General features: G+C 43.4%; 1 protein-coding gene across 2 annotated transcripts in view; it reads right to left on the reverse strand.

Moving 5' to 3' along the window:
• The window catches only part of LOC137301809 (guanine nucleotide-binding protein subunit beta-5), a 70,850-nt gene that overhangs the window by 39,059 nt on the left and 5,714 nt on the right, over nucleotides 1-26,077 (reverse strand). For both annotated transcript variants that reach the window (XM_067971452.1, XM_067971451.1), the window contains exons 4-7: nucleotides 24,383-24,519; nucleotides 10,100-10,141; nucleotides 9,155-9,231; nucleotides 6,730-6,862 (exon numbers count right to left, since the gene is read on the reverse strand). In XM_067971452.1, the coding sequence (XP_067827553.1) occupies nucleotides 6,730-6,862; nucleotides 9,155-9,231; nucleotides 10,100-10,141; nucleotides 24,383-24,519 (389 nt within the window). The remainder of the gene's footprint in view (nucleotides 1-6,729; nucleotides 6,863-9,154; nucleotides 9,232-10,099; nucleotides 10,142-24,382; nucleotides 24,520-26,077) is intronic.

Here is a 26,077-nt window from a genome sequence, read left to right on the forward strand (position 1 = left end):
CCTGGGATTTGACTGCAAGTCCCAGAAGTGAAAGGGCAGCATACTTCCCCATTGCACCACTGAATGATTCTTATTTACTTTACCCGAGTGAATTTTTTGCCATAACACCTCTTTCTTTGCTACAAAATGTGATAGGAGCCAACATCTGGATAGCCCTGTAGAACTTAACATTCCAGATGTTTCAAATATGAAACCAAACACAAGACCAGTAAAGGAGCGGAGAAGGGGCCTCCCAAAGCCATCAAGGACCTCGAATGCAACATGTACTAGAATGATAGCGACCTCTGAAGCACTCCTTTTGCAACAGCAACAAACTCTGATACAACTCCTACCAATAGAAAAACGGCATTATCCAATTAATTATTACAGACAGATCCTTTCTCCCAGGATTCTAAATTCATTAATGTTAAGCTTGATCTCCTGGACTGATTTTGATTGTCTGAGGGGGTCGGAGAGGAATTTTCCAGAGTATTGTTCCCTTATTGGCCCTGGGTTTCTTCTCTCTTTTTTTGCTTCTACCAGGAGATTACGTGGCTGCGGGTGGGAGGGAGGGAGAGGAGTGTTTAATCGTGATACTCTGGCCATCGTGATGTGGGCAGGCTCGGCAGACCAGCTGGTCTTTTCCTGCTGGTGAATTTTATATGTTGCTATGTTTGTAAGCCACTCCATTATTTCCTTCTATTAAACTTCTTATTCTGTCTACTTAAAAGTACACAAAACATTAGAAATGAGCTTTAAATGTAACTGTACAATAATAATAACTCATTAAAGATAGAGTCCTGTGGACCAAGGAGGTGAATTTCTGTGGAGGTTCTCACCCACCCACCCACAACCCCCACAACCAACCCCCATCTCTTCAGTGGTAAAACATTCCTATCTACACATAATTTTACTTCCTTTTTGGGTTTCATCAGGCCTCTGTCCTTGATATGGGAGGAGGGGGTGGTCAGTGGATACCCTACTCCCAGGTCCGTGCCAATTAGCAGCCAGCTGCGAGAGGGCAGGTGCCTCCTCACAGTGGTTCAGCTTAGATCAAGAGCTCAGCAGAGCTTGGGGTTTGGATAGTGTTAATTGTATCCATATGATTTATATCAATTAGTGTTAATTGTATTCAGGTGGTGCATATCAATTGTGGACTCTCTTGTATTCATTTATAAGAGAGCTTATCTAGCGTATGGTGGAGGTTATGCAGATTTCTGTGAATAAAAGCTTGGAACCAACTGAAGACCAGGCTCCAGTGTTCTATCCTTCATTACCTAGCCATCCAATTTATTACAATTGCTCCTCTCACTCCTCCACACTGCATTGTGCCCCATGTGCCATTATTAATAATTAAGAGCTAGAATTTCATTTTCAGTAACAAAAGACTGATGATAGAGTAGGCTTCAAGAAAAGCTTCAAAGACTTGAATTTATATAATGCCTTATCACACCTCAGAAATGCCTCAAGGTGCTTCACAATCAGCACAGTGACTGTTATGTACACACACACAGCAGCCAATCCATGTGGAGCAAACAGTATTATGAGATGAATAACTAGGTAATCTGCTCCTGGTGGTTTTGGGTGAGGGAGGAGTGCTGGCCAGGACATTGGAGAACTCTTTGCTCTATGTCAAATGGTGCCATTGGACCATGAACAGCCACCTGAACCGTTGAAACAGGCAGATGGGCCTGAGTTTAATGTCTCCTTCAAAAAACATCAATGAGATTGCCATTAGCTACAATTTTTGTCTTAAATCTTGTTCATGTGTGGAAACCCATAATATTCTCTTGAAGCATATGCTCGGTCATTACAACTGTGCAGTTAGCTTTCTAAAAGACGCTATCTATAATATTTCTGTATACTGTACAGATCATGGGATACCTCTATTGCAGAAAATCACTAACTTATTTTCTCTCTTCCCCGCAGCTAATCATAGCTCATATGCAGAAGGCATGGGATTATGGCTATGCAATAAATATGAATATTTTGTGACAACATGCAAGCACACATTTTTAGATGCAAGCGTTTTACCTTTGAACATTTTTCATCAAATCATTTTTATAATAGTTCACCAAGGTTAGCTTACTAAACCCTTAGGATTGATTAAATCAGACTCCTACTGTTAGTGCCACAGTGGATCACAGCAGAGGCCTCTGGGTACATTGTGCACTTTTAGCCGCTGCCATGGTAACTGGTTTCAGAGCCACCAATGTATAACCGTAATCACAGGACAAGACTATAAATGTATCCTAAGGAAAGCTGACTGCATCAAAAGGATGAGTCAAACAGAATTAGTATTTTTGCAGAAACAATGATTATGACTTACAGTAAGGGCACACGAATATAAATATTTTATAATGCATTTAGATAATGTATTAGGAGAAGGGATGTATCAAATACTCAGTGGGAAACTATAATATAAAGGGAAGAAGGATAATAATTCATGAGTGATTAAGTCACAAGAGTTATTAAAAGGTCTTTCTTATGAGTAGGATTGTTCACTGTACAGTTCCCCGCTGACTATTCTATTAGCACTAGTCACATCTCATTTTGAATATTTTTTCTCTTCGTCATCAATATTCAGGCCTTAGCGACCATAATGAACTAAAACATACCATGGACTAAATCCTTTTCTCTTAATTGTGGCCAAACTGACATACAATCACAGAAATTTCAGTAAAGAAAGATGACCATTTGGCCCATTAAGCCAGAGCTACTGCTAGCTCCAAATCGGAACTATGTATTCGAATTAAATTTTCCTGCTTTTCCCTTTACTTTTTAATATTTTCCTCTTCAAGTATTTATCTAATTGCCCCATAAGTGTTGTGATTGACTCAGCTTCAATAGTCACACGTGGTTACGCATTCAAAACTCTAATAACCTGTTGTGCAAAGATAATGAAGCCCTGCTTACACATGGCGTTCATCTCCTTCTGTTTCTCTCGCTCTCTTCCTTCGCTCTCTTTCCCACCATCTTTCTCCACTTTATTGTTTTTATCTCTCTCTCTCTTTCTACTCAATTTTTTCCTCATTCTTTCTTCTCCACTTTTCTTTTTGGTTCTCCTTTACTCACTCCTCACTCATGTTCATCTCTCCCCCCCTCCATTTTTTCTGCCAATTTCAGCTAAGTGGACTTGAAACAATCTATTTTGACTTGGAGTATAAATGGGTTGTGTTCAAAAACACGCCAGTGCAGCCATTATGTTTTCATTACACTAATGCACAATCGTAGGCTGATTTTCCACAAATGAAACTGTCAACGACATCTGCTTTATTTCCCCTGCCTGAGATCCCGTCACATCATTCTCCAGAGAGGACAAAAGATGACTTTCCCTCAGAGATTGCCATTTTTTTTTAAAAACAGTTTTTAGAACGGGCACAAGAATGGAAGACACTCGCTAATTATCTGATTGTCCTTCTCCCTTCAGAGACTCAGGCAATGCTGTCAACCCAAGCCTGCCTTGCATTTTAACTTGCATTGTGATCCACAGCACATACAGGACACCCAAGCCTTGTTTCAGTCCAGGTATGCTAGCTTTATAGGCCAATTTTGATGTTGGCATGGGTGCAGATGCAACAAAAGTGCAGTATAAAATGGGCAAAGGCACATCGGTGCATTGCCAGTGAAGCAACCTAACAGTGGTGGTCTCACAGCTGTATGGGTGGTGTAAAGGTAGCAGGTTGATGCTCCACACAAAAAGTCATGTTTTAAAATAAAAAGTAGCTCTGGTGACCCACTGTACTATCACTTACATATTTATGATTGAAAACAGCTGACTTGAACCAATTGTTAGAAGGGAACACAACAGCAAAAGAAGTTGAGAAAAATAAAAGAGACCTCCTTTTAGTATCACAACACAAAAGAGTAGATGAGAAAATTAGGTTCTAAAAGATAATATTTATAGTGCAACTGGTAAAATGTTAAAATATTGAACAAATATGTCCTGGCACCATTCACCAAAAGGGACAATACTAATTATAGTGTCCAATTGTGGATTACACCCAATACCATCGCAGATTCTGAGGTCAGTGAAGCAAAGATATTGGACAAATTTCCTACATTACAACAGTGACTACACCTCAAAAGTACTGCATTGGTTGTTAAGCACTTGGTTACATCCTGGGGTCATGAAAGACGCTGTATAAATGCAAGCCTTTCTTTTTTTTCCCTTTTAAGTTAAAAAGACTTAGCACTAGCAAATTTCTTAGCACCAGATAGCATATACACCAAGGTTTTGAGTGAGCCCGGGGAGGAAATCTGTATAATACTGGCTATAGTCATGCAGGAAGTGTTGGGCACTGGGGAGGTACTGCAGGACTGGAAGCAAGTTAATGTGATACCTATAAACAAAAATGGTGACAAATCTGACACCAGTAAAATGCAGGCCCATTAGCCTTACATCCATAACAGGTAAACAAGATAATGGAGACTATTCTTAGGGGTGGTCTGGAGGAGTTGATGTATTATAATAATTTAGTCATAGAAATAATTGAGAAATAGCTGGCAGGGATTTCAAAGGGGAAGAACCTGCCTGAGAATTTGAGCAAGTTAAAGAGAAGATTGATAAACTTTCATGTATTTTATCTGAATTTTTAAAAGGCTTGTTACTCAATAGGAAGCAGGAAGTACTCAGAGCGCAGTAATATCAGAATGGGAGGGGACAGATGCTGAGTGCGGTCCTTCAGTGATCAGTGCGAGGACTCCCTTCCTTTCCAATCCACGTTAATGACCCAGATATCAAAACTAAGCGTGCCAAATTTAGTGATGACACCAAATCAGGGAGAGCAGTAGGAACAGAGATAGCAGCAAAAGACTTAGATAGGCTATCCAACTGGTCAGACAAATAAGTGTCATCAGCACACAATGAATGGACCTCGACTGGCAGAAGGAGACATAGAAAGAGGCCCAAAAGCAATTGGGGATCCATCACTTTCAATGTTTGGACAATGTTGGGAAGCTACTAAAAAAGCAAACAGACTGCTAGGATGGGTAGTCAGGAGAACATAGGAACAGGAGTAGGCCATTCAGCCCCTCGAGCCTGCTCTGCCATTCAATTAGATCACGGCTGATCTGTAACTTAACTCCATCTACACGCCTTGGTTCCATAACCTTAACAAAAATCTATCAATCTCACGAGTCGACTACCAGTCGGCTTCTAATATTTCAACATCATTTTTTGCACTTAACAATTTATTTGTTACTTGGAGGAAAACAGCACTGGAAGCGTTTTTAGTGCATTATCCAGTAATTCAAATTAAGTGATTTTGAATTATCAGGAGCTGATTGCCTCGGGGGTTATGCTGGGTCATTACAATGCATTGGGCAGCTCCATATTTCAGTACAGAGTTTAACATAAAGGTTGCAGAGAAAAGCAGCAAGACCGATCCTGCGTGTAACGGGGGTGAGCTTAGAGGAAGGCAAGATAAACTTAAGCTCTGTCGTTCAGAAAAGAGGTTAAGGAGGGACCTCAATGAGTTATGCAAGATATTCAATTAAATGGTACGAAAAAGATAAGCCTTGAACATTACTTCAAAACAGACCAGGAAAACAGGCCTAATTTAAATTAGTGAGAAAAGCTTTTAAAACAAGAACTAGGAAGGACTTCTTCACTCAGAGTGCCAATAGTTTGAAACAATCTTCCAGGGACAGAAGCAGAGGCAGAAATGTTAAGATGCAACTTTACCCACAAGTTGAGTGAGTGGGCAAATAAATGGCAGATGCAGTATAATATGGATAAATGTGAAGTTATCCACTTCGGAACGAAAAACAGAAAGCAGAATATTATTTAAATGGTGATAGATTGGGGAATGTTGATGTACAAAGGGACCTGGGTGTCCTTGTACACCAGTCACTGAAAGCAAACATGCAGATGCAACGAACAGTTAGGAAGGCAAATGGTATGTTGGCCTTCATTGCAAGAGGATGTGAATACTGGAGCAAGGATGTCTTACTGCAGTTATACAGGGCCTTGGTGAGACCACACCTGGAGTATTGTATGCAGTTTTGGTCTCCTTAACTAAGAAAGGATATCCTTGCCATAGAGGGAGTGCAGCGAAGGTTCACGGGACTGATTCCTGGGATGGCAGGACTATCATATGAGGAAAGATTGGGTCGACTCGGCCTGTATTCACTCGAGTTTAGAAGAATGAGAGGGGATCTCATTGAAACATATAAAATTCTGACAGGGCTAGACCGACTGGATGCAGAGAGGATGTTTCCCCTGGCTGGGGGGGTCCAGAACGAGGGGTCACGGTCTCAGGATACAGGATAGGACATTTAGGACTGAGATGAGGAGAAATTTCTTCACTCAGAGGGTGGTGAACCTGTGGAATTCTCTACCACAGAAGGCTGTGGAGGCCAAGTAACTGAATATATTTAAGAAGGAGCTAGATAGATTTCTAGACACAAAAGGCATCAAGGGGTATGGGGAGAGAGCGGGAATATGGTATTGAGATAGATGCTCAGCCATGATCATATTGAATGGCAGAGCAGGCGCGAAGGGCCGAATGGCCTCCTCCTGCTCCTATTTTCTATGTTCAAAAACAGGCTGGATCCTATAGTGAGAGAGTGACAGCACCAGAAGGATGAACCTCGATGGGTCAAATGTCCTTTTCTTATTCTTGACTTTATGTTCTGATGACTTCCCTCTCACCACTGGAGGTGGAAGGCCTGTAAGCTGCACTGGATTGTGTACAGTAGAATGTGTGGTGATCATTAAAATGAAATGCTGTACCTCATAGCTCTTACCTGCATATCAGAATTAGTGAAGCTGCAGGCGGACAGGTAGTTTGTGTGCATCGCAACAGATTTCTTCTTGGACGCCATGCTCTCGTTTTTATCAAAGGTCAGTGGGTACACGGAGCACTTGTTGTCCAAACCACTGCAAAAGTTCAAGAGTTCCCCAGGATTACTGAACAGGATATTGCAAACACTCCCTAACGTTCTCTAGCATCATAGCAATGATGGCACAGAAGGAGACCATTCAGCCCATCAGACCTGGAGCTTTCTTCTCCAATCCCATTTCCCCACATCCTTTTCGATGGTGTGAGAAAAGGACATTCAGCCAATCTAAAGGTTCTCAGACTCTGCTGTGTACCAGTTTTCTCATAACACCAGATCTGACCAGAATACGAGCATTTTCCAATGAGAACGACTCAGTTTTGCGTTTATACAAGTGACTCCCTGGGCATTGGGTGACGGAGGGGGCTAGAGCATGATTCTTCAAATCTGGGACTCAATTCCAGACATTACAGGTGGGACGAAAGTCTTCTCTCCCAGTGATTGTAAGGAATCTAGCTGAAAAGATCATGCAAGAACAAAAGTGAACCCATGGCACAGGAAGCCATATCACAGCAGGCTTATGTGCCAGTCTCAATCGAATTGCTGGTGGCATTAGTATATAAAGCTACCCATAATTTAGTTAATGCCGTGCACACCAGGTGTTGAGTGGCCTAACCAATGGTCCTTAAAAGTACCACTGGAGGCCGCTCACAGAATGGCCCAGAAAACACTTTGTGGGGCCCTCCCCACCAAAAAGATTCCATCCTGCCACAGGCCGTTCATGGTCTCTCCATGGGATTGCGCCCCTCCCAGACCTGACCTGCCAGCTGGCTCAGCGTGGGAGCTGGCCGATTTCCCGCCCTGCCACAACTAGTGGGCTGCAGCGGGGCACCCACTTGGCGCTCACAGCTCGCTGGGCCTCCATATGGCTCGGGGCTTCACGCCAGGAAGAACGGGCGGGTGACCTGCTCCTGTGGTCTTTGTCTGCGGTCTGCGGCCTACTGTTCTGGCAATCTGAGCTGCGCCATTGTCGGGCAGCACCGAGTAAACCAAAGGAAGCTCTTCACGTGAGGTGGGGAAAACCAGAGTACGTGTCGTCACCAGACTGAACTCGGACACCTCCCAGCAGCCAGTGTAAGAGCAGTAGTGGTGGATGACTGGGTACAGGGAGCCCATTCTCCTAGCTTTTGTTGGTAGGTGACCTTGGAGGATTGAATAAGGCACAGAGAGAAGATAAGTTTAAAAAAAAGGATAGATTTTCTGATCAGCTGAATGAACACTGGGAATTGGTAAATTGAGCGAGCAGGGTTTAGCCATGTTTCTTGCCCGGTTCCTTCTACCAGTAATTTTCTGGCTGGCTGCATGTTGTATGCTGGTATTCTCACACATTTCATACCACGGCCTCATCAAGGTCCCAGCATTCAAAAAATATTTCAATTAATACCAGTGATACAAGACAAAAGAAGGCATGTCAGGGAAATCAGCAGGCATATGAGCCACACTGGCCACACCTGCCATTATGCCGCCATCAGTATCTGCAGTCCTTGGCACACCTCCAGAGGCACTGGGGAATATTTACCCTTAGAATATATTCTGACATAGAGTAAATAAAAACATCACGCATTTACTTCTTGCTCTCTCGCCCTCTTCAAGATCTTTATAAATATTGACTCTCAGGTAAATTCAGTGACTGCACTCCTACTGTGGAGCCTTGCAAGATGGGGGCACAGATCAGAGAACTGGGGGGGGGGGGCCTTACTGGGGGTAAAATTAGTCTTGGACCATTGTGCAAAACGGGAGACAGCGAATCGGCAGCCTGTTTTACACTCCGCCCGATTCTCTTTTCCACTGACTTAAAAAAAAAATCGGGCAGAAGTTGAAACGGGCTGCTGATTCGCTACCGCCTGTTTAGTGCTACTGTCCAAGATGGATGACACCCCCATCATTATAACTGTACCTCCGGTCTGTGCTCCCATCTGGCCAGGCTCCGCTCAGAGTACGGAGCCTTGCTGAAGTTACCCTTCGACACACCATGTCTTCAGTAGCTCTAGTGTTAACATTCAGATGACACAATCCTTACAATCAGGCAGGACTATGTGGGGGTGTTGCTGCTGAGCTTTATCATCTCTTTGCCAAATCCTTTACTCTAAGAGGCGTCTAACCAGAAATGAAGAAACCAAACAGCGACATGGAAAGTACTTAGCAAAATGCAAAAAGGGAAAACAAGCAGGAAGGAGAGAAGTCACACAAGTTGCTTTTTCAGAACTCCTGGTAGACTTTTACCTGGAAGTACTGCCAGAGAACTGGGAATGGGCGAGCTACCCATTGAGAGAGGAAAATGTAAATAAAACATGACATATAAAAGATTAGTGTCCAATATAACTGCACTCACCCACATGCAACAGCACAGCCTGATGGGGCATAGGCACAAGCCATCACCCAGGTACAGGGCATGGTCACTGCATGTTCCTGAAAATGCACAGATACTAATCAGTCAATCAACCAACACAAATTAGGATCGGTCAAAATGAGCCTCAAATCTTGAATTCCACAAGTTGAAGAAAGGAATCTTGGCATGTACTGTACTGCACACAGAATGTACACACAGAGGGCCCAGGATTTTTGGTACTTTAAACTTGAACTTACACTAAAAGCTGGAAGCAGAAGCACCCCAGGCAATTCAAGAGAGACAGTTATTTAAGGGTAATGTGCAGTCAGTGCAACAGAAGCTGCCCTCCGTATGAACAATGTCATTTTGTGAACCAGCAGGACAGTGAATGTGAGGGCTGAGCCCGGACACAGATCCAGATCTCAGCCTAAATGAAATACAATACAGTTCGACAATCTGCTCCGTGCCTGGTGCTAACCTATCGAATTACTCAAACACATTCTTGCGAACCAGGTTCATTTGCTAACAGTTTCATATAAAAGGACAACTGCGCCGACTGCTTGTGATTTGCTGAAAGTTCACTTGTACATCTTTCTAAATGCACGCAACAAAAAAATGCATTGCTATGGATGTGTGCGCGGGGGCGCAGGGTGTGGGGGTCGTGTGCTTGTGTGTGTGGGGGTCGTGTGTGAGGGCCTTCATCTCCTTTCTCTTGGCCTGCAGAGCTGAGGCCAATTGCTGCAGCGCCTGTTATCTTTCCAGTGGAGATCAGCCAACGGAACTGGGGACCTCTTGATCTGCATGGCTCAGTTAAAATCAGGACATCTGTTTTATATCTTTACAAAATTGCATGTACCCATTGAGCTTGTTGACTTGTTTAAATCCCAAGCGGCAATCCCATATGATTAAGAACAAGGAGTCGATATGATAATGCAATTTGGAACCTACCTTGTTTGTGGTGAAAGCATCCCACACAATAACCTTTCCATCCTGGGAACAGAAGAAAGAACAGTAAGCCACACATACGCACTCTCATAGCGTTTATTCAGAGCACCAATTACAAGGGAACTCAACCCTACTCACTGACTAAAAGGTAGCCCAGTATGGATGCAAAACCCTCCTGTCTCTGCAGGTGCGACAGGTATTTGTTTAGATTTTTTTTTTGCTCCCGAACATTTGGGAAACAAGGTCCTGAGACGCACACAATTATCCTCACACCCAAACACACAGGGATACATTCCACAAACCGGCCCTGCTCAGCATCCCTTCTGAACTGTCCAATTAACGGAAAATGGCAATTTTGCACAAAACGTTGAATAGTTACAGCTCAAAAAGCAAAATGGTTCTTTATTTTCAATAAATGCATCCATCAGAATATCCTCCAACAGACAAGGAAGCTTAAAAGGGTCATAGCAATCCTTTCTGGCTATGGGGGAAGGTTTGAGGGTAAAATGCAATAGGCTGTTCCCCTCGTTGTTCTCGCTGGTCCACAGCTGGGCTGTGCAGAAACTCAGATCACGTCATTGCCTGTTTTATTTGACCTGCCTCGCCTGTGACCCATTTCTGTTGGAGTTCCAGCTTCATTGTGAATCGGTTTATCCGTTAAAATAAATCCACGCAGAATCTTATCCAGACTGCGACCTAGTATTGCAAATAGTGCATCACTGGAACGGTTGCTGGCAATCAAATTCACAAAAGGAGGTAACAAAGAAGCATAATATCAGCCCCTTCCCACCCCTGTACTGAAGAGAATTCATTGAAAACTTAAACATGGATTTCCACAACACAAACAATTCCAATGGATGTTTCATTTAAAGAGTTGAGTTTCCCATTAAACAAAAGAAAATGGTCCTGGAGTTATACCGTGGGACATTGGTGCGATTTTGTACGAAATTCTGCTATTCTAGTGGAGGCAATAAATCGCTTATTTTAAAATGTGTTAACACATCCAGTAATAAAGCATTGGGGGGAGTGAGGGCAATTAGAGACGGGCAATAAATGCCAGCCTTACCAGCGTTGCCCACATCCCCAAAATGAACAAAAAGAGATCCATTATATCCGCGGGCTAGAAACTTGATCAGAATCAAGCACCCAGGAGTTTATTCATCAGCACCAAGGTGATACAATGCATCATCGGTACCTTTAATTAACAAAACTATGTGAGTCTACAGCATGGCACGCAATCACCACCCCTGGGACTACGCCTCTTCCCAGGCACAACGTACATGGTGAGGCAGCCTGCCTCTCTGCTGTGCCTACGCCTCCGCCACAGAACGTACTCCTTCTTTCCCGAATTCACAGTCAATGACAGAAAGGTGTGAATCTGCGTGTTATATTCTGCAGCCTGTTGAAGCTGCTTCACACACCCTCCCTGGAAGACACTCAGTCTTCCATACAAGCAGCTCTGGCTCCATTTCACTCCTCTCAAAAATGAGCAGACAACACCCAGCAGCGGTTACTGATTATACAGAATTGTATCCTCTACCGTTACACACTAAGAGGTCAATATAGTTGTACATCCACCTTGCAAAACAGTAATATCGTGGATTATCACCTGCTGATATTTGCTCAGTGCTGCCTCACGCCTTAAGTCACTCACTTTCCATTTCCTGTGAGAGTAATTAGTAATTGCAGATTTCTGGCAACACTGCTCCACTCTCCTGTAACTCTTCAAATTCACCAGGCTATATTTTAGCTACTGCAGTGTCCTCAATCGTTAATACATGCTTGAATTCTAAGATAAGTTTAAGCTCATTTGGTGTTGATGCTACGGCTTTAAAAATCTCTCTGGGATATATCTTAGGGTAAAGTTTGTGAATCTCGCTCCCAGCACAGAGTTAGGCTTACCAACCCTCCAGGATTGTCCTGGAGTCCCCAGGAATTAAAGATTCATCTCTCGGACACTGCTACAAGCAATTTGGATGTTAAACAAAATTGTGATTTTTTTCTTCATTTTCTTGGAAGACGTTTATTAATTATAAAAATATCAGAGATGGGAAAAAAGGCTGTTTGATTGACAGTCAAGAATCATTGAATCGAGTAACAAAGAGGCTGCTCGCTTTCTGATTTGGACGGAAAGGTGGTGTGTAGCAAGGATGGACGTGTTGGGTGACCAATGGTGGGAGAGCGGGTGCGGGGCTATTGGTGGTGGTAGATCATGTGATAAAACCTCCAGAAATACGTCCAACCAGAGTTGGCGACCCTACCAGGAGCGCGTACCGGAAATCAGAGGCATGTTCACCGTGGTTTTCGCCGTGGACAAAAAATTGTGAGGATGACGACCGCAATATGTGCTCCCTGTGTGCGAGACTCCACGCCGGAAGCATTCTTTTGTAAAATTACCCTAATATAGCCTTCAACATGCAAGATCATAAGAAGCTTTTTTCTCCTTCCCAGTTTCTCCCTTCCTCTCCTGAAGGCAATGACTTGCTCCCATGTGGTTCCCTACTGCTGATAGTACTCGGGTATTTCAGACAACTGGCTATCTTTTGTCTGTTAGCATAGACAGAGTCAACGGGTTATTCAACCAGGGGGTGCACCACAGCTGACATTCACACGCGAGCCCTAATTTTCCTCCTTCACCCATGCCTTCCATTGCAAGTTATAGGCACTTGATTTGACCTCAGCTGAATCTGACCGTATTTCTGGGTTCAGCTCATTTAAATGGTCTGGGTGAACGCCAGGCAGGATTAATGCCTTGGAATTGACACTTGCCCCAAATCAGGTAGGAGAAATTAAAGGCCTTTTGCAGTGCAGATTTACATGGGTTAGAAACAGCAGCCTCCACCCCTGCTGCCCTGAAACAGTTCAAAAGTTTACTCACCGTAGCCAAGTAAAAGTTGCTGGCTGTCCCTTTTCCAGATCCCTTGATCTGAAGGGGCAGCCCCACAAGCTCTAATGTTCAGTTACTTTGGGTGGTCCTATTATCCAGAATCCCTGGAAACCGATGCAGGAGACATCACTGCCACATCATTAATATAACATTTCAATACTCCCACCTGTTTCAGGCTGAAGCCTCCTGCCCACGCTGCAATTGCCTCAGGAAATGTGTACTAAGCACCAATGGGACAGAGACTCTGTCTTATGGGTCTTTGCCTCTTTTTTCTCTCACTGACACTTGGAAACTGGTGCACGCTGAAAGAGGACAATTGCCTCCATGGACTTTTACCCCAAGGATCACTAGGTGGTGCTCAGGACCAGGAACCCGAGTTGATTCTACCTCCCCCTTCACCCTTCCAAACTCGGTCACCAAAGCTAACTGTACATGACCAATGATGGACTAACTGAGATCAATTAACTCAGTATAGAGCAGGATCTTCATAGTCCATAATGAACCTGTATCACTCCACAGGCTGTATTTACCCAGTGAGCCATCAGGGCAATTTACTGTTCAGGCCTTTGATAAATGACCACAATCTGAAGCTAAATCCACACAGAGACTCAGCAATGACTTTCTCTGCATAAGAAGTTTCTTCAGATCAAATGGAGGTTTTCAAGCATGCAATAAACCCTGGCTTGAAGCACTTTTTAAAAAAACCTAATGCATACTCTTATAGATGTTTGCAGGTTTCTAGAGAAACATACACCACGGGACGACATATTTCAGTGCAAGTGCAGGATACACCTGCCTGCTGCCTCCACCACTGACACTGCCAAAGTTTACACGACAACGCAAAATCGTCGAGCAGAAATTGATAGCCAAGTTCCGCACCCATGAGGACGGCCTCAACCGGGATCTTGGGTTCATGTCACGCTACACGTAACCCCACCAGCGAACAAATGTTATCTGTTTTTAATATAACGGGTCATTGACTGTCTTCCTTCTCTCTCTCTCTCTCTCTCTCTTTTTTTTTGGGGGTTTGTATATTCGGTGGCCTTTTTAGGTGACACCTTTCTGACTGCTCACTGTGATTGCCTTGGCAACGGGCAGTAATCACCAGGCATTGTTCTGTGATTTTAAAATGCGAAGGATTCGAAAATGTCATTTCCATACCGTTCACCTGACGAAGGAGGAAGCCTCCGAAAGCTTGTGGAATTAAAAATAAATTTGTTGGACTATAACTTGGTGTTGTAAAATTGTTTACAAAAGTTTACAGGGTCAGGGGAGGGGCTGCGAGCATTGGGCCTTTGGTGGTTTGGAGGCCCCAACCCGAAGAGGAAATACCAGCTAAAGCTTCCCAGGCCAGGTGGGCGAGGGAGAGTGGGGAAGGGGCAGAGTCTGCTCCCATGTGTCAAAAACAAAGTCCGGCAGGTTTAAAAGTTTGCCATCTTTTCCGATATACGCTCCATCCAAGCTGAGCTTGTTGTAGCGAGCAGTGTTATCTCTTGTTTCCCTATACTGGTGTCTGAAATGCACTCTACCCTGAAGCATAGGGTCGTGCAATTGCTGCCGATACAATCACAGCAATGGCTGAAAACAGTTAATAATTGGAATTTTCTTTTTAGGAAACAATGCTCAACTGGACTGCTATTGTAACATCAGGAACATCACTGGCTGTATTTCAACACTTCATTACCACCCTTAATAAATCAATATTTGTATAAGGGTTAGCAATACAAAAGCTTATCTGATCTCCCTTCTGATATACATCGACCCTGAAATTCTGCTTCTGTTTCAGTGCACCCCCGTTGTAACGATGGGCGGGAATCTGCTGGAACGGCCCCAAACTCAGCCAGGACCTGGCTATGCCGGGTGCTGGCCATGGGTTGAAGTTTCTGGGATGTCCTTAAGGGGCGGAGCCCTCTCCAGCCGCTACAAGGCCATCAACATGGGGGAGTGGAGCTGGGGACTCCCCATGTCGGGAGATCCTGTGCACAACCCCTCAGTCGGGACCTGGCCTTGGGTCGGCGCAGGTACACCTTGAGATCCGGACACAGGAATATTCAAAATGCACTCTCGCCGAGCAAGGATTCTCTCTTTGATGAAAAGTCACCCCTTACTGTGTATTAAAATTAAAAACTATTTGTTATGGAAACAATTGTGCTTACAGAATCTCCCCAGCAACCAACCCAGGGAGCTGGATAAACTAGTGACAAAGGCCAAAGAGGATTCCTTAAGCTCTTATTATATCGCTCTTTGACCACTGGTTGCTGTAGCATTGCTCTCATGCAAATAGCAGGTAATGTAAACCTCTGGTTTACTCATCCAGTGTCACTACAGTCCCTACCTATATATACTGAGCGTTTGTAATTTTACTATAAATCGTGCCCCACCATGACCAAAACCAGGAGGGGATTTTTGACTTCCGCCTGAAAGGGGCACAAAGTTGGCAGAGTGGTCACGCCGCCTGCCGGCCCGCGTCCGGCATCTGAATGCTGCCAGTGAGATGTGGGCACCAAATGGGTTCCCTGCTGCAGCTCGCTGGAGATGGGTGAGCAGGAGATCGGCCCACTCCCGTGCTGACTATTTGGCCCCACAAGATAGCGCCCCCAAAAAATTCCTGGTCCTTTTCTGGAGCGGTCAGCAGCAGTCCCTTTAAGGACCACTGGTTAGGCCACTCACTGCCAGGTACAAATGGGTGGTTGTACATGCTCCGCCCATTTGTACCTGAAAAATTGCAAACGGGTTCCTACAACCACGATTTTCATATTTAAAGAAGCCTCTTGTCCAAAACAGGCCCAACTTAACATTGCATCGGGGAGGGGGGGGGCGGGGTCCATGGGCATCAATGCCACCCCCCCACCCCACTCCCTGTTTTTCAGGCGAGAAATGGATGACGTACAGTTGAAAAATCGCCCCCACAATGTTTTCCTATCAGCTTTTCCAATGCTGTCTGTCCACATGTAAATAACTCTGCTAATTATCTGGTACTGTACAGTTCTTGGCATCGTGGAGCTCGAATGGGGAAGCAAGGGGAATAATTAGCCTGCATTCGCACTCCTGAGCCTATCCAGTGAACCAGGCTAGAAAACAGGTATCAGGTGAGAAAAGGATCGGGCTGAGCTGTGATGCCCACCATGACTGACTAGCCCTCCAACAGTCACTATTGAGGTGATTCTATGATCTGGCACTCCCTATGGGGAGTAGTGCTCACAGGGAGTTCCTGGTGGGAAATTGCGGGGGCGTAGCCCATAATTTCCTGTCAGACAAGTACCCCTAGTACAGGCTTCCCACATGACGGATGGTCACATCAACTGGCACCTTATTGAGGGGGGTGGGGGTTAATGAAGGAATAACTCTCCATTTTAATAACTTGGTGTATTTTTTTTTAATAACAAGATTGGAAAAAAAAAGATGCATACAAACAATAATGAAAATTAGGCCCTTTTTAATTCTCTCTCTGAAGTGGCTACTTCATATATGTGATGTTAATAAAACAAATGAGCTTCCGCCTGTTCTATAGGGAGGCAGCATGTTTGGTTCTCTTGACAGATGTCGCAGCTCTCTGGGGACTGGCTGGAACAGGTGCAAAAACACTGAATGGAATTTCCTGACTTCTTCAGCACCCAATAGGCTGTCGCTAGTAACTGGAATGAATGTGCTTCATTTGAATCAGAATTTTTTTTTCTGCCCTCTTCAATTTTGAATAAAATTGAAATTTTCTTCTGAACCTAGTTACGCTCTTCATTGTCTAGAAAAGCTGCAATTTTTTTTTAAGCTGAATCTTGCAGCAATTAAATCAAATTAACAATTTTCTCAGGGGGGAAAAAAGAGCACTGGGTGAGACAATAGATTGCTTCTAGAACTTTACTGCAATTAAGGGGAAACTGGAACACCATATGGGCTTCAGACAGACAGGCTGGAGCTCTGAACTGTAACAGACAGGCAGGCTGTGCTCTCCGAGGACAGGCAAGTAGTTGAAAGGATAAGACTGCAGAAGAGGACGATCCTCAAATATGGGCTATGGCACAATTTCAATCGTTATTCAAGTATATATTTCAAATATATACAGTAGGGCATTTTGTTGTCTATCAGTGTAAAATGGTTGCTGTAAGCACAAAATTACAAGATAGTCACAAACAATGAAGACCATTCATCTTACCTTATCCCTCCAGGAAGACCTTATGGTCCTTCCAAAACTGTACACAGTGGTTTCTTAAAAGACTCCAGAGATTTTACATCCACTGCTGTACCTGTACAAGTTCATTCCATGGGTTACCACCCTTTGTGTGAAGAACTTCCTAACATCAGTCCTAAACTTGCATTTCACTAGTCTGAAACACTGGGGGTAATTTTAACCTAACTCACCGGGGTGGTACCCACAAGATTGGGTGAAGTGCAGGTTTTACACCCCGCCCAATATTACTCTCCATTGACTTCGGGCGGGTCAGGATAAAATTGTCGCCACTTTCTCTTTGTCCTGATTTGAAGTAATATTCTGGATTTACCTTTTCCTTACTGTTTCCGATCTGATTTCTCCAGAAGATCAGCTCCCTGTCTCTTTTCAAGGCTTGAAAGTCTACAGGCAGATTTTTCTGTTCCTGCACCTGGGGCTATTGGATCACATGGATACAGGAAAATCAGTCAGGGACAACGCACGTCCATAGCAGAACCGCTCGATTTTTTTATCCATTTAAATGAATGGCGAGAAAATCAGACGGCCTTTGTTAGGGACATGCAGTCCTCCCTGCCCGATTTTCCTATATTCATTGCACCAGGAGCAGGAACAGGGCAATCTTCCCCTGGGTTTGCCTAGTCTCGTAGCTTGGACCTCCAAAATTAGAGATCAACTTCGTGGCTCTTCTCTAAATTGTGTCCACTGTTTGAATGTCCCCTTTGTGTTTCGCTGATCAGAGCCAGACACAGTACTCAAGGGGTGATCTGATTAGTGGCAGCCCTGGCTCGGTTGGTAGCACTCTCGCCTCTCAATCAGAAGGCTGTGGGTTCAATCTGAGACCTGAGCAGTACTGAGGGAGTGCTGCACTGTTGGAGGTGCCGTCTATCGGATAAGATGTTAAACTGAGACACCTCCCCCACCCCACACCAGCCCTCTCAGGTGGATGTAAAAGATCCCATAGCACTATTTCGAAGAAAAGCAGGGGAGTTCGCCCCGGAGTCCTGGCCAATATTTGTTGCTCAACCAACACCACCAAAAATAGATTAGTTGGTCATTATCACATTGCTGTTTGTGGGAGCTTGCTGTGCGCAAATTGGCTGCTGCGTTTCCTGCATTACAGCCAATGAAGTACGGTCACTGTTGTATCGCGCTCTGTGACGTCCTGAGGTCATGAAAGGCACTATATAAATACAAGTCTTTCTTTTAATGTGTGACTATGCACTTCGAGCATGACTTCCTCGAACTTATATTCTACTGTTTTGCCTATGTAGTTCCACATTCTGATTGCTGTTTTGCACATGTTAAGTGTTGAATCAACTAAAACCCTACATCTCTTTTAATTTCATGCTTTGCTAGTTCAACAGCATTCATGCAGTGTGTATGTTCCCCATTTTTCTTCCTATGTGCAACAATAGTCTGTGCTAAATTTCATCTGCTATTTTTCCGCCCACTTACAAAACGAGTCAGACAAAATATGTATCTCCCAAGCAGCCGCCTCCTCAGAATCAACTGCACTTCCTAATTTGGTATCATCTGCAATTTTTACCAACCGGCACTAAATCTAAGTCATTGATGTAAATTAGAAAAGGCAGAGGTCCCAATACCGATCCCTGGAGCACCTCACTCAGCACTTCCCCACCCAACAGAACTCCTCTAATAAGTTGTTTTCCACCCTTAGGCTGATTTCTTATCCAGTCCCAAGATTTACCCCGAATCCCCACAGTTTTGAGCCTGTCATGCAAAACTTTGTTGCATGCTTTTTGGAAGTCTAAATACACCATGTGGGGCTTTCCACAGTGCACCTGGTGGATCTGCTCCTGGACCTGATTGCACCCACCATTCACAGGTCCAGGTTGCATAGGATCCACGGAGATGGGGGGTTTGCTTTGACAGTTTGCTGCTTTTTTGTGGCCTTATGTGCGTTCGGGTGACCTTAGAAAAAGAGATCCCACAGTGTATGCTTGAAGCCTCCCGCAACCATTGGCCACGGCTGGATGCCACCTGTACCGTTGATGAAGGAAACCAGATCATGATTTAACTGCAAACATTTTAGTTTGACTGAGCCATTTGTATTAGTGCTGCCCTCCTCTTGACGAGGGCACTTGTAGCGATATTTTATCCCGGTGGCATTAGGCCAACGTCAGTACCACACCAATTCAAAATAGTTCACACTCCAGTCAAGATGGTTGATCAGTCAGGGTCTTCCCCTTCTGAATACAAGCTGACTGCTGTTTACTATATTATTATTGTACAGGTAATCCTTCAGTTTATTCCTGATAATCAATCCCATTATCTTACATGGATATTGAAGTAAGACTAATGGATCTGTAGCTCCATGCATCTGAATGCTTGCTCCTTTTGAAAACAGGCACCACATTAGCCTGTTTCCAGTTCACTGGTACCGCCACAATGTTAATCAACTCTCTTGCAATCACTAATACCTCACAAATCTCCTCTCTTGTCTGTCTTAGTGCTCTAGGATACAAACCATCCATCCCTGGGGATTTCCTGCTGATAAACTCTGCTTTTGATTTATTTTAATACATTAGACATGACAATATTAATAAAGCAAATAAAATGCACTGCCGTTTGGACATCACTGAGCATGTTCCCCGTTCCTTACAGTAACTGTCACCTCTTCAGGATGCACAAATTTGAACAAAATTCTTTCGAGGGAGAACTGATCTGTATTTAGGTTTCCAGTGTGTTATCTGAGATATTTCACAAGCATACAGGCCAGAAACAAAACAAATGCAAGCTGATAAAGACTTTAGCACAATGAATTTTTAAAAGCAGTCAAATAAGAAAAAGAAACTTTAAACATAATATTAGAACTTGAGGCTAATTTGAATGATTTTGGATTCTACATAGAGGGTCAATGATAGGGTTTCCCTTTCAATCTCCAGTTTATTAGACAAACTCAAAGAATGATACTGAGTTCCACTTATCAGAACGTAATCGCTAAAAGTTCCTTTTTTCTGATAATTGTTTTTTCATTTTGGTGACTTTATTGCATTCACTATTGAAAAATACTGCACAGCGGAGGCGTTTTATTGTTTGAACAAAACAAAAATGGAAGGTGGAGGCACAAATATAAACTTAGTTAATGCCATCTGGAGTGCAGCTCATTCAAAGCTAGCTAATGGGACTATGCTGCTTAATTGTATTTGCATAAAATGCCAGTGCCCTTTCCCCTCATTTCTGTGAAACCAGTAGCAGTGCTTACTGCTGTGTTACATTTTTCAGTGGAAGCACATCGTGCTAATGTAACAAAAAATTACATAAATATCTCAAAGTTGGGATATTCCAGTAATAAATACATTGTTTCCAAGTATACAGCAGTTATGAATCCGCTTGTGGAATGCCGACCAACCAGAAACCCACGGTTATTGATAGTTAGGATTGAGAGCTAGCTTTCATCAGGACTCAAACACACAACTAAAGCAGGTGATAGGGCAACACCTCATCCACTACCCTGGCGGGTGCCTCACATGATGAGCAACATTAGACTTTCAGTGATTTGTCCCATCGTCCCTCCCGCATTTTGCAACCTTGGTGATCTCCTGCACTATGTGACTTGGCCCGTGACCATTTTTTCCTCAAAACAAAATGGTGCAGCCCTTTTTATGTGTTTGTCATACAATGAAGCAATTCACAACATTGCAGAATCACCATCATATCACTTGTGCATGATATCATCATGACAAATAAATACGTGGCTCTTCTCTCTTCTCAGGCATTAAGACTCTTTAATTAAAAAACAACTGATGAGGTCATTATAGCTTTGTTTATGACCAATGTGTAATTTAAAAGTTGCAGAAATACATAGCCCAACATGGCAAACCACTCAAAGATCTCTACACACAATAGCATGCCTTCTACTGGACCAATTAACATTAGAAGTGGTCAGTGTCACACTCATTTAATTTCTAAATCTGGAGAAATGCCAAAGGATGGCTCTCCTGCAGCTACATTAACTGGAAGTGTGCTCAGTGAAATACAACACAATTTTTTTTTTTATTCGTTCATGGGATGTGGGCGTCACTGGCAAGGCCAGCATTTATTGCCCACCCCTGATTGCCCTTGAAGAAGGTGGTGATGAGCCGCTAGGCCATTTCAGATGGCGATTAAGAATCAACCACATTGCTATGGGTCTGGATTCACATATAGGCCTGACCGGGTAAGGACGGCAGGTTTCCTTCCCTAAAGGACAGTCATGAACCAGATGGGTTTTTATGACAATCCGGTAGTTTCAAGGCCACCATTACTGATACTAGTTTTTTTATTCCAGATTTTTTTATTTATTTAATTAATTGAATTTAAATTCCCCAGCTGCCGTGGTAGGATTTGAACTCATGACACCGGATTATTAGCCCAGGCCTCTGAATTACTAATCCAGTAACATAACCACTATGCTACCGTACCCAATAAGCCAGCATGTAGTGAACAGGTTAACTAGAAAAGTAGTTCTTTCCAACCCACCCAAACTGTCGTGTTGTTGGACACATTACTCTCACAGCTATTCCTGTTCACATACCAACACTTCCATCATCTCCTCCCCCAACCCCCAAGGCTGCCACTGACTTCCACCTCCACAGTTTGAATTCTATTTGAACCTGCACCAGATGGTGCCGAGTGTTACAAAATAATTCAACCGGTTTAACAAAAAATAACTACACCACTGAGAAGAAAGGTCCACTAAGTTTCTCCTGAACATGTTTCAGCCTTTTTTACAATGTTGCAGAGAATTATTGGGCACAATTTTAATATGCAGGCAGGAAGAGTTTGGGGTTGATGGTGGTGGGGGGGGGGGGGGTGGGTGATTTGCGAGCGCCAAACCCGGAAGGGAAGTAGGCGGGTTGCGATCGCTAATGAGGCCAATCAAAGCCTCTTCCAGGTTTCGGGCCTGGCAGCCAGCCTGATTGACAGAAGCTGCACATCTTGGATGGGGGGGGCGGGGGGGTAGGAGGGGGGCGGGGCGAAGAGAGAGAGAGACCCCGAGACCTCATCGGCAGTTAGGATAGAGATGGGGGGTGGGGGGGAACAAAGATCAGAGGGCAGACATCGGGATCAGAGGGCAGACATCGGACATCGGGATCAGAGTTCGGGGGGGTAGGGTCCAGGCAACAGTGTTTACTAGGTATGTTTATTTAATTTGTTTATCGTGGGAAATGTAATTTTATTTAATTTATTTTTTCACTGATGCGGCCTTTCCTGCCTGGTTTTACCAGGCGTGAATCGGAAGCCGTGGGAAAGCTGCCCAGGCAATGTTAAAATCTTTTTAACTATCCGATACACAAAAAATAAACTACTTTAATTACCTCAATGAGGTACATTTGCTCCTTTAATTATCAGCCCGCCGGATTTAAGTGGGGGCAGGACTTTCTGGTGACTGCTGTACGCACGCACACAGATTTGCCTGACTCTCATTCAAAAATGTGCAGGTTCTAGCCGGGATGTCTGCCTGCTCCCAAAAACAGTGATTTTGATTTCCTCCCCATCCCCAACACACCCGTTTTTCCCTTTTAAAATTGTGCCCATTATCTCTGGAGATGAAGCAGCAATTCATCATTCAGAGTGAAGATATTTTATCTTCACAGACTTAAATAACAATACTGTCTTATTGAAGGTTAAAGATTCCCCCCCCCCCACAACTTGGAAGCAATTTACAGCACATTCTTGTTTCGGATGCATCATGAAGGTAGATTACTTCCTTATCTGTCAATCAAGAGGTGTGGGAGAGGTTTAAAACTCATTATTTTTGAAGAGAATTAAGGGAAAATACAATAATGGTCACCTTCTGGAAAACTTGGATGAATCATATTAGAGATCGTATAGTTTGTGTAACAACATCTTGAAGAATTATACAGTAACTTGTACTTAGATAACGCCTTAAAACACAAAACATTCCAGGTACTTCACAAAAGGGAACTGGACACAAAGCAGGAGTTCGGAGAAGAGTTAGGGAAAGTGACCAAGGTGTAACTGAAGAGTCAGGTTTTGAGGAGGCTTTTGAAGGTGGGGAGAGATGCAGCAAGGTGCAAGGATTTAGGAAAAAAAGAGTTCTAAAGAAGAGGTCATGATGGATAAAGGCCTCTCCCCCAGTGGTGGAGTAGAGGAAGGGGTGGGGCAAATACAGAGTAGTACAGAGTCAAAGCTGTGAATTATTACTAGAGGAGGTTGCAAAGAAGCAGAGGAAGGCCGTGAAGGGATTTGTAAATGAGGATTTTGAAACTAATGTGGGGTTGGAAAGCCATCGGAAGTCAGGGGTAAAAGGTGAGCAAGACTTAGGACAGGTTAGGATGTGAGTGGCAGAGTTCTACATGAGTTGGGATTGTTACTGGGTGAAGCTCAGGATGCCAGGTGTTGGGAGGAGACAAAATCATGGATGAGGGTTTCAGAGCACCTGAAGGTGAAAATATAATACAACCAATCTTATGCACGGTTTTGGCAATGTTGAACAAATGCTACAATTCATCTTAAGCCTGTACCTAAGCTTTATTTTTAATGATGTACCCAAAAAGCCCCAGGACACTTTGGAAAGCCATGAGTGAGAAAAGATTTCCTTACCTCATGCAAGCAAGACATACTATAAAATGCATTGTGTAAATAAAGCTAAAGTATACAGATGATAAGCAGAGTTCAAGTGCCCTTTAAGCGCCTTATTTCTAGATAATAACGTTTTTTAAACTTGGGCTGGACAAAGTTTTCTTCTACCCTGATTAAGAGTTCCCCGAAATGGTTGCACCGTGTTTATAATAGAAGATCCACACTTTGTCCAAGCATCTGAGCATCATCCATTCTAGTCTTAATTCCAAACCTTAGTTCAAATGATTCCAATATTCCAATCACAAATTTAAAATTAGATTATTTTCTTCAGTAGCAAATACAGAAATATAAGTTACCAAAAAGTAGGAAAGAATTTAACTTAGGCTGCTATAAAAAGTAGAGACAGTAAATCAAGTAAATATGTGCATATTTTCTTGAACTATCTCCCAAATTAGGACCAAGACCATTCCCTCTCCAAACAGATACCTGTTTTTTTTTGCTGCATTTGAGACTTGTCAGAATAAAAGCAGAGAAAGGCTTTATGGTTGCCAAGTTGTTACTAACAGGATGGAGGATGCTCGGAGTTTAAAATATACCTTTATTTGTTACCGGTGAAGCATCTTTAATAATGCACTGGCAATCAAGTGGTGGGTGGATGAACAGCACTGTGGGACATGAATCTAACCTGGGAGGAACTGACAATTCTTCTCTTGTCTCTGCACCAGTCCATGCACAACACTTTATTTCCATGGCCTTTTAGAGTCCGTCTTGTCTTCATCACAAACTGCCCAAGAGCCTCCGTACGCTCAGCCACCTGGTGAACTGGACAGGACAGCAAAGAAAAGAATATTTGACGATTTTTAAAACCCAGACATGGAGTGTGAGATTGTAAGATGGAGTGCACTAATGTAGTGGCTTCCTACACAGGGAATCATTTAGAAAGACTTCTATATAAATTTGAATCAGTGATGAATTATTCAGGCAGCTTCAGACTGGTCTTCGGCAGATGAAGATGGCATGTCCCTACCCCTACCAGTAGCCTCTACTCAAGTGTCAAAAAAAAACTGAAAGGTTGAATACAAATCATTCTGGTGGTCACATTTGGAGTAGAAAACTTAATCTGTACACATAATCCTACCAATGTGGAACAGGTATTATTCATCACAGAAATTGTTCTGAATATTTGACATCCCTTCAGTTTATTTAAAACAAAAACATAATCCTGATTGCATGGTGTCTACTGTCAGAGGTGGGATGCAAAGATCACACTTAGGCAGTTCCACAAAGTTGGGAACAACAACAATTTGATTCCAAAATTAACGGATGAAGTTGAATAAGAATACCTCTACCTGGAATGCTAGGCATCAAATCATATTAGTTTACTACTAGCCCATGCTGAACTGAGTCTTTGCTCCTTGTCTATTGAGAAAATCGCTGCTCCATCTGAAGGTCACTGTTACAGCTTCAATCCTGGACTACTCTACATTAACGTTCTGCTATACCATGCCATTTGAAGTGGATGGCTCATATAATGAAAAATATCTCCATCATGGTAATCCTCATCATGGCCATGCCAAAAATAAGCAGCATACCTCCCGCTGATTGTCCACACAGTAAACTCTGGAGAATGCGTGGTGTCATTTTTAATCTTCTTTCACCATATACATTTTAACCCCTTAAATGATAGTGAAAAGTGAAGAGGCTAAATACTGGCGAACACAAGACTGAGGGAAGACAGAAAATACGAGAAATCTGGAAATGAAAAACTGGTATCAGTAAAAGTGACCATGCAGCTATCGGATTGTTGTAAAAACCCAATTGGTTCACTAATGTCCTTTAAGGAAACCTGCCGTCCCTACCCGGTCTGGCCTACATGTGACTCCAGTCCCACACCAACATGGTTAACTGTTAACTGCCTTCTGAAGTGGCCTAGCAAGCCACAGCGTTGTATCAAACTGCTACAAAGAATTGCAGCTGTTCAAGAAGACCCACCACCACCTTCTCAGGGTAACTAATGAATGCCGGACTTGCCAGTGATGCCCACATCCCGAGAAGGAGTAAAAACAAATTCTTGTGTACCATATTCTGAAAAGAAAATTAAATCTTGTACTATTTTTGAATGTAGTTCAAAGAAGTCCTAACACGTTAGATAAAGGTGCATGATAATTCTTCTCAGAGGCCCCAGTTCTGATTCTCTCATTTTGTAAGTTGCCTCTCCTGAAACTGTTGGGATTGTGCTGCCCAGTGTTGTCCTTCTATTCAGTAATTTCTTATAAACACCAGTCAGGTGAAGTCTGCTTTGCCTGTTGAAAGTTTAGTACCCCCTTTTCTCCAACAATTAAACCACAATAGCAGGTGTCTGATTCCCAGTGATTCAAAT

The sequence above is a fragment of the Heptranchias perlo genome, chromosome 34 (genome assembly GCF_035084215.1).
Source record: "Heptranchias perlo isolate sHepPer1 chromosome 34, sHepPer1.hap1, whole genome shotgun sequence".
Lineage (NCBI taxonomy): Eukaryota > Metazoa > Chordata > Chondrichthyes > Hexanchiformes > Hexanchidae > Heptranchias > Heptranchias perlo.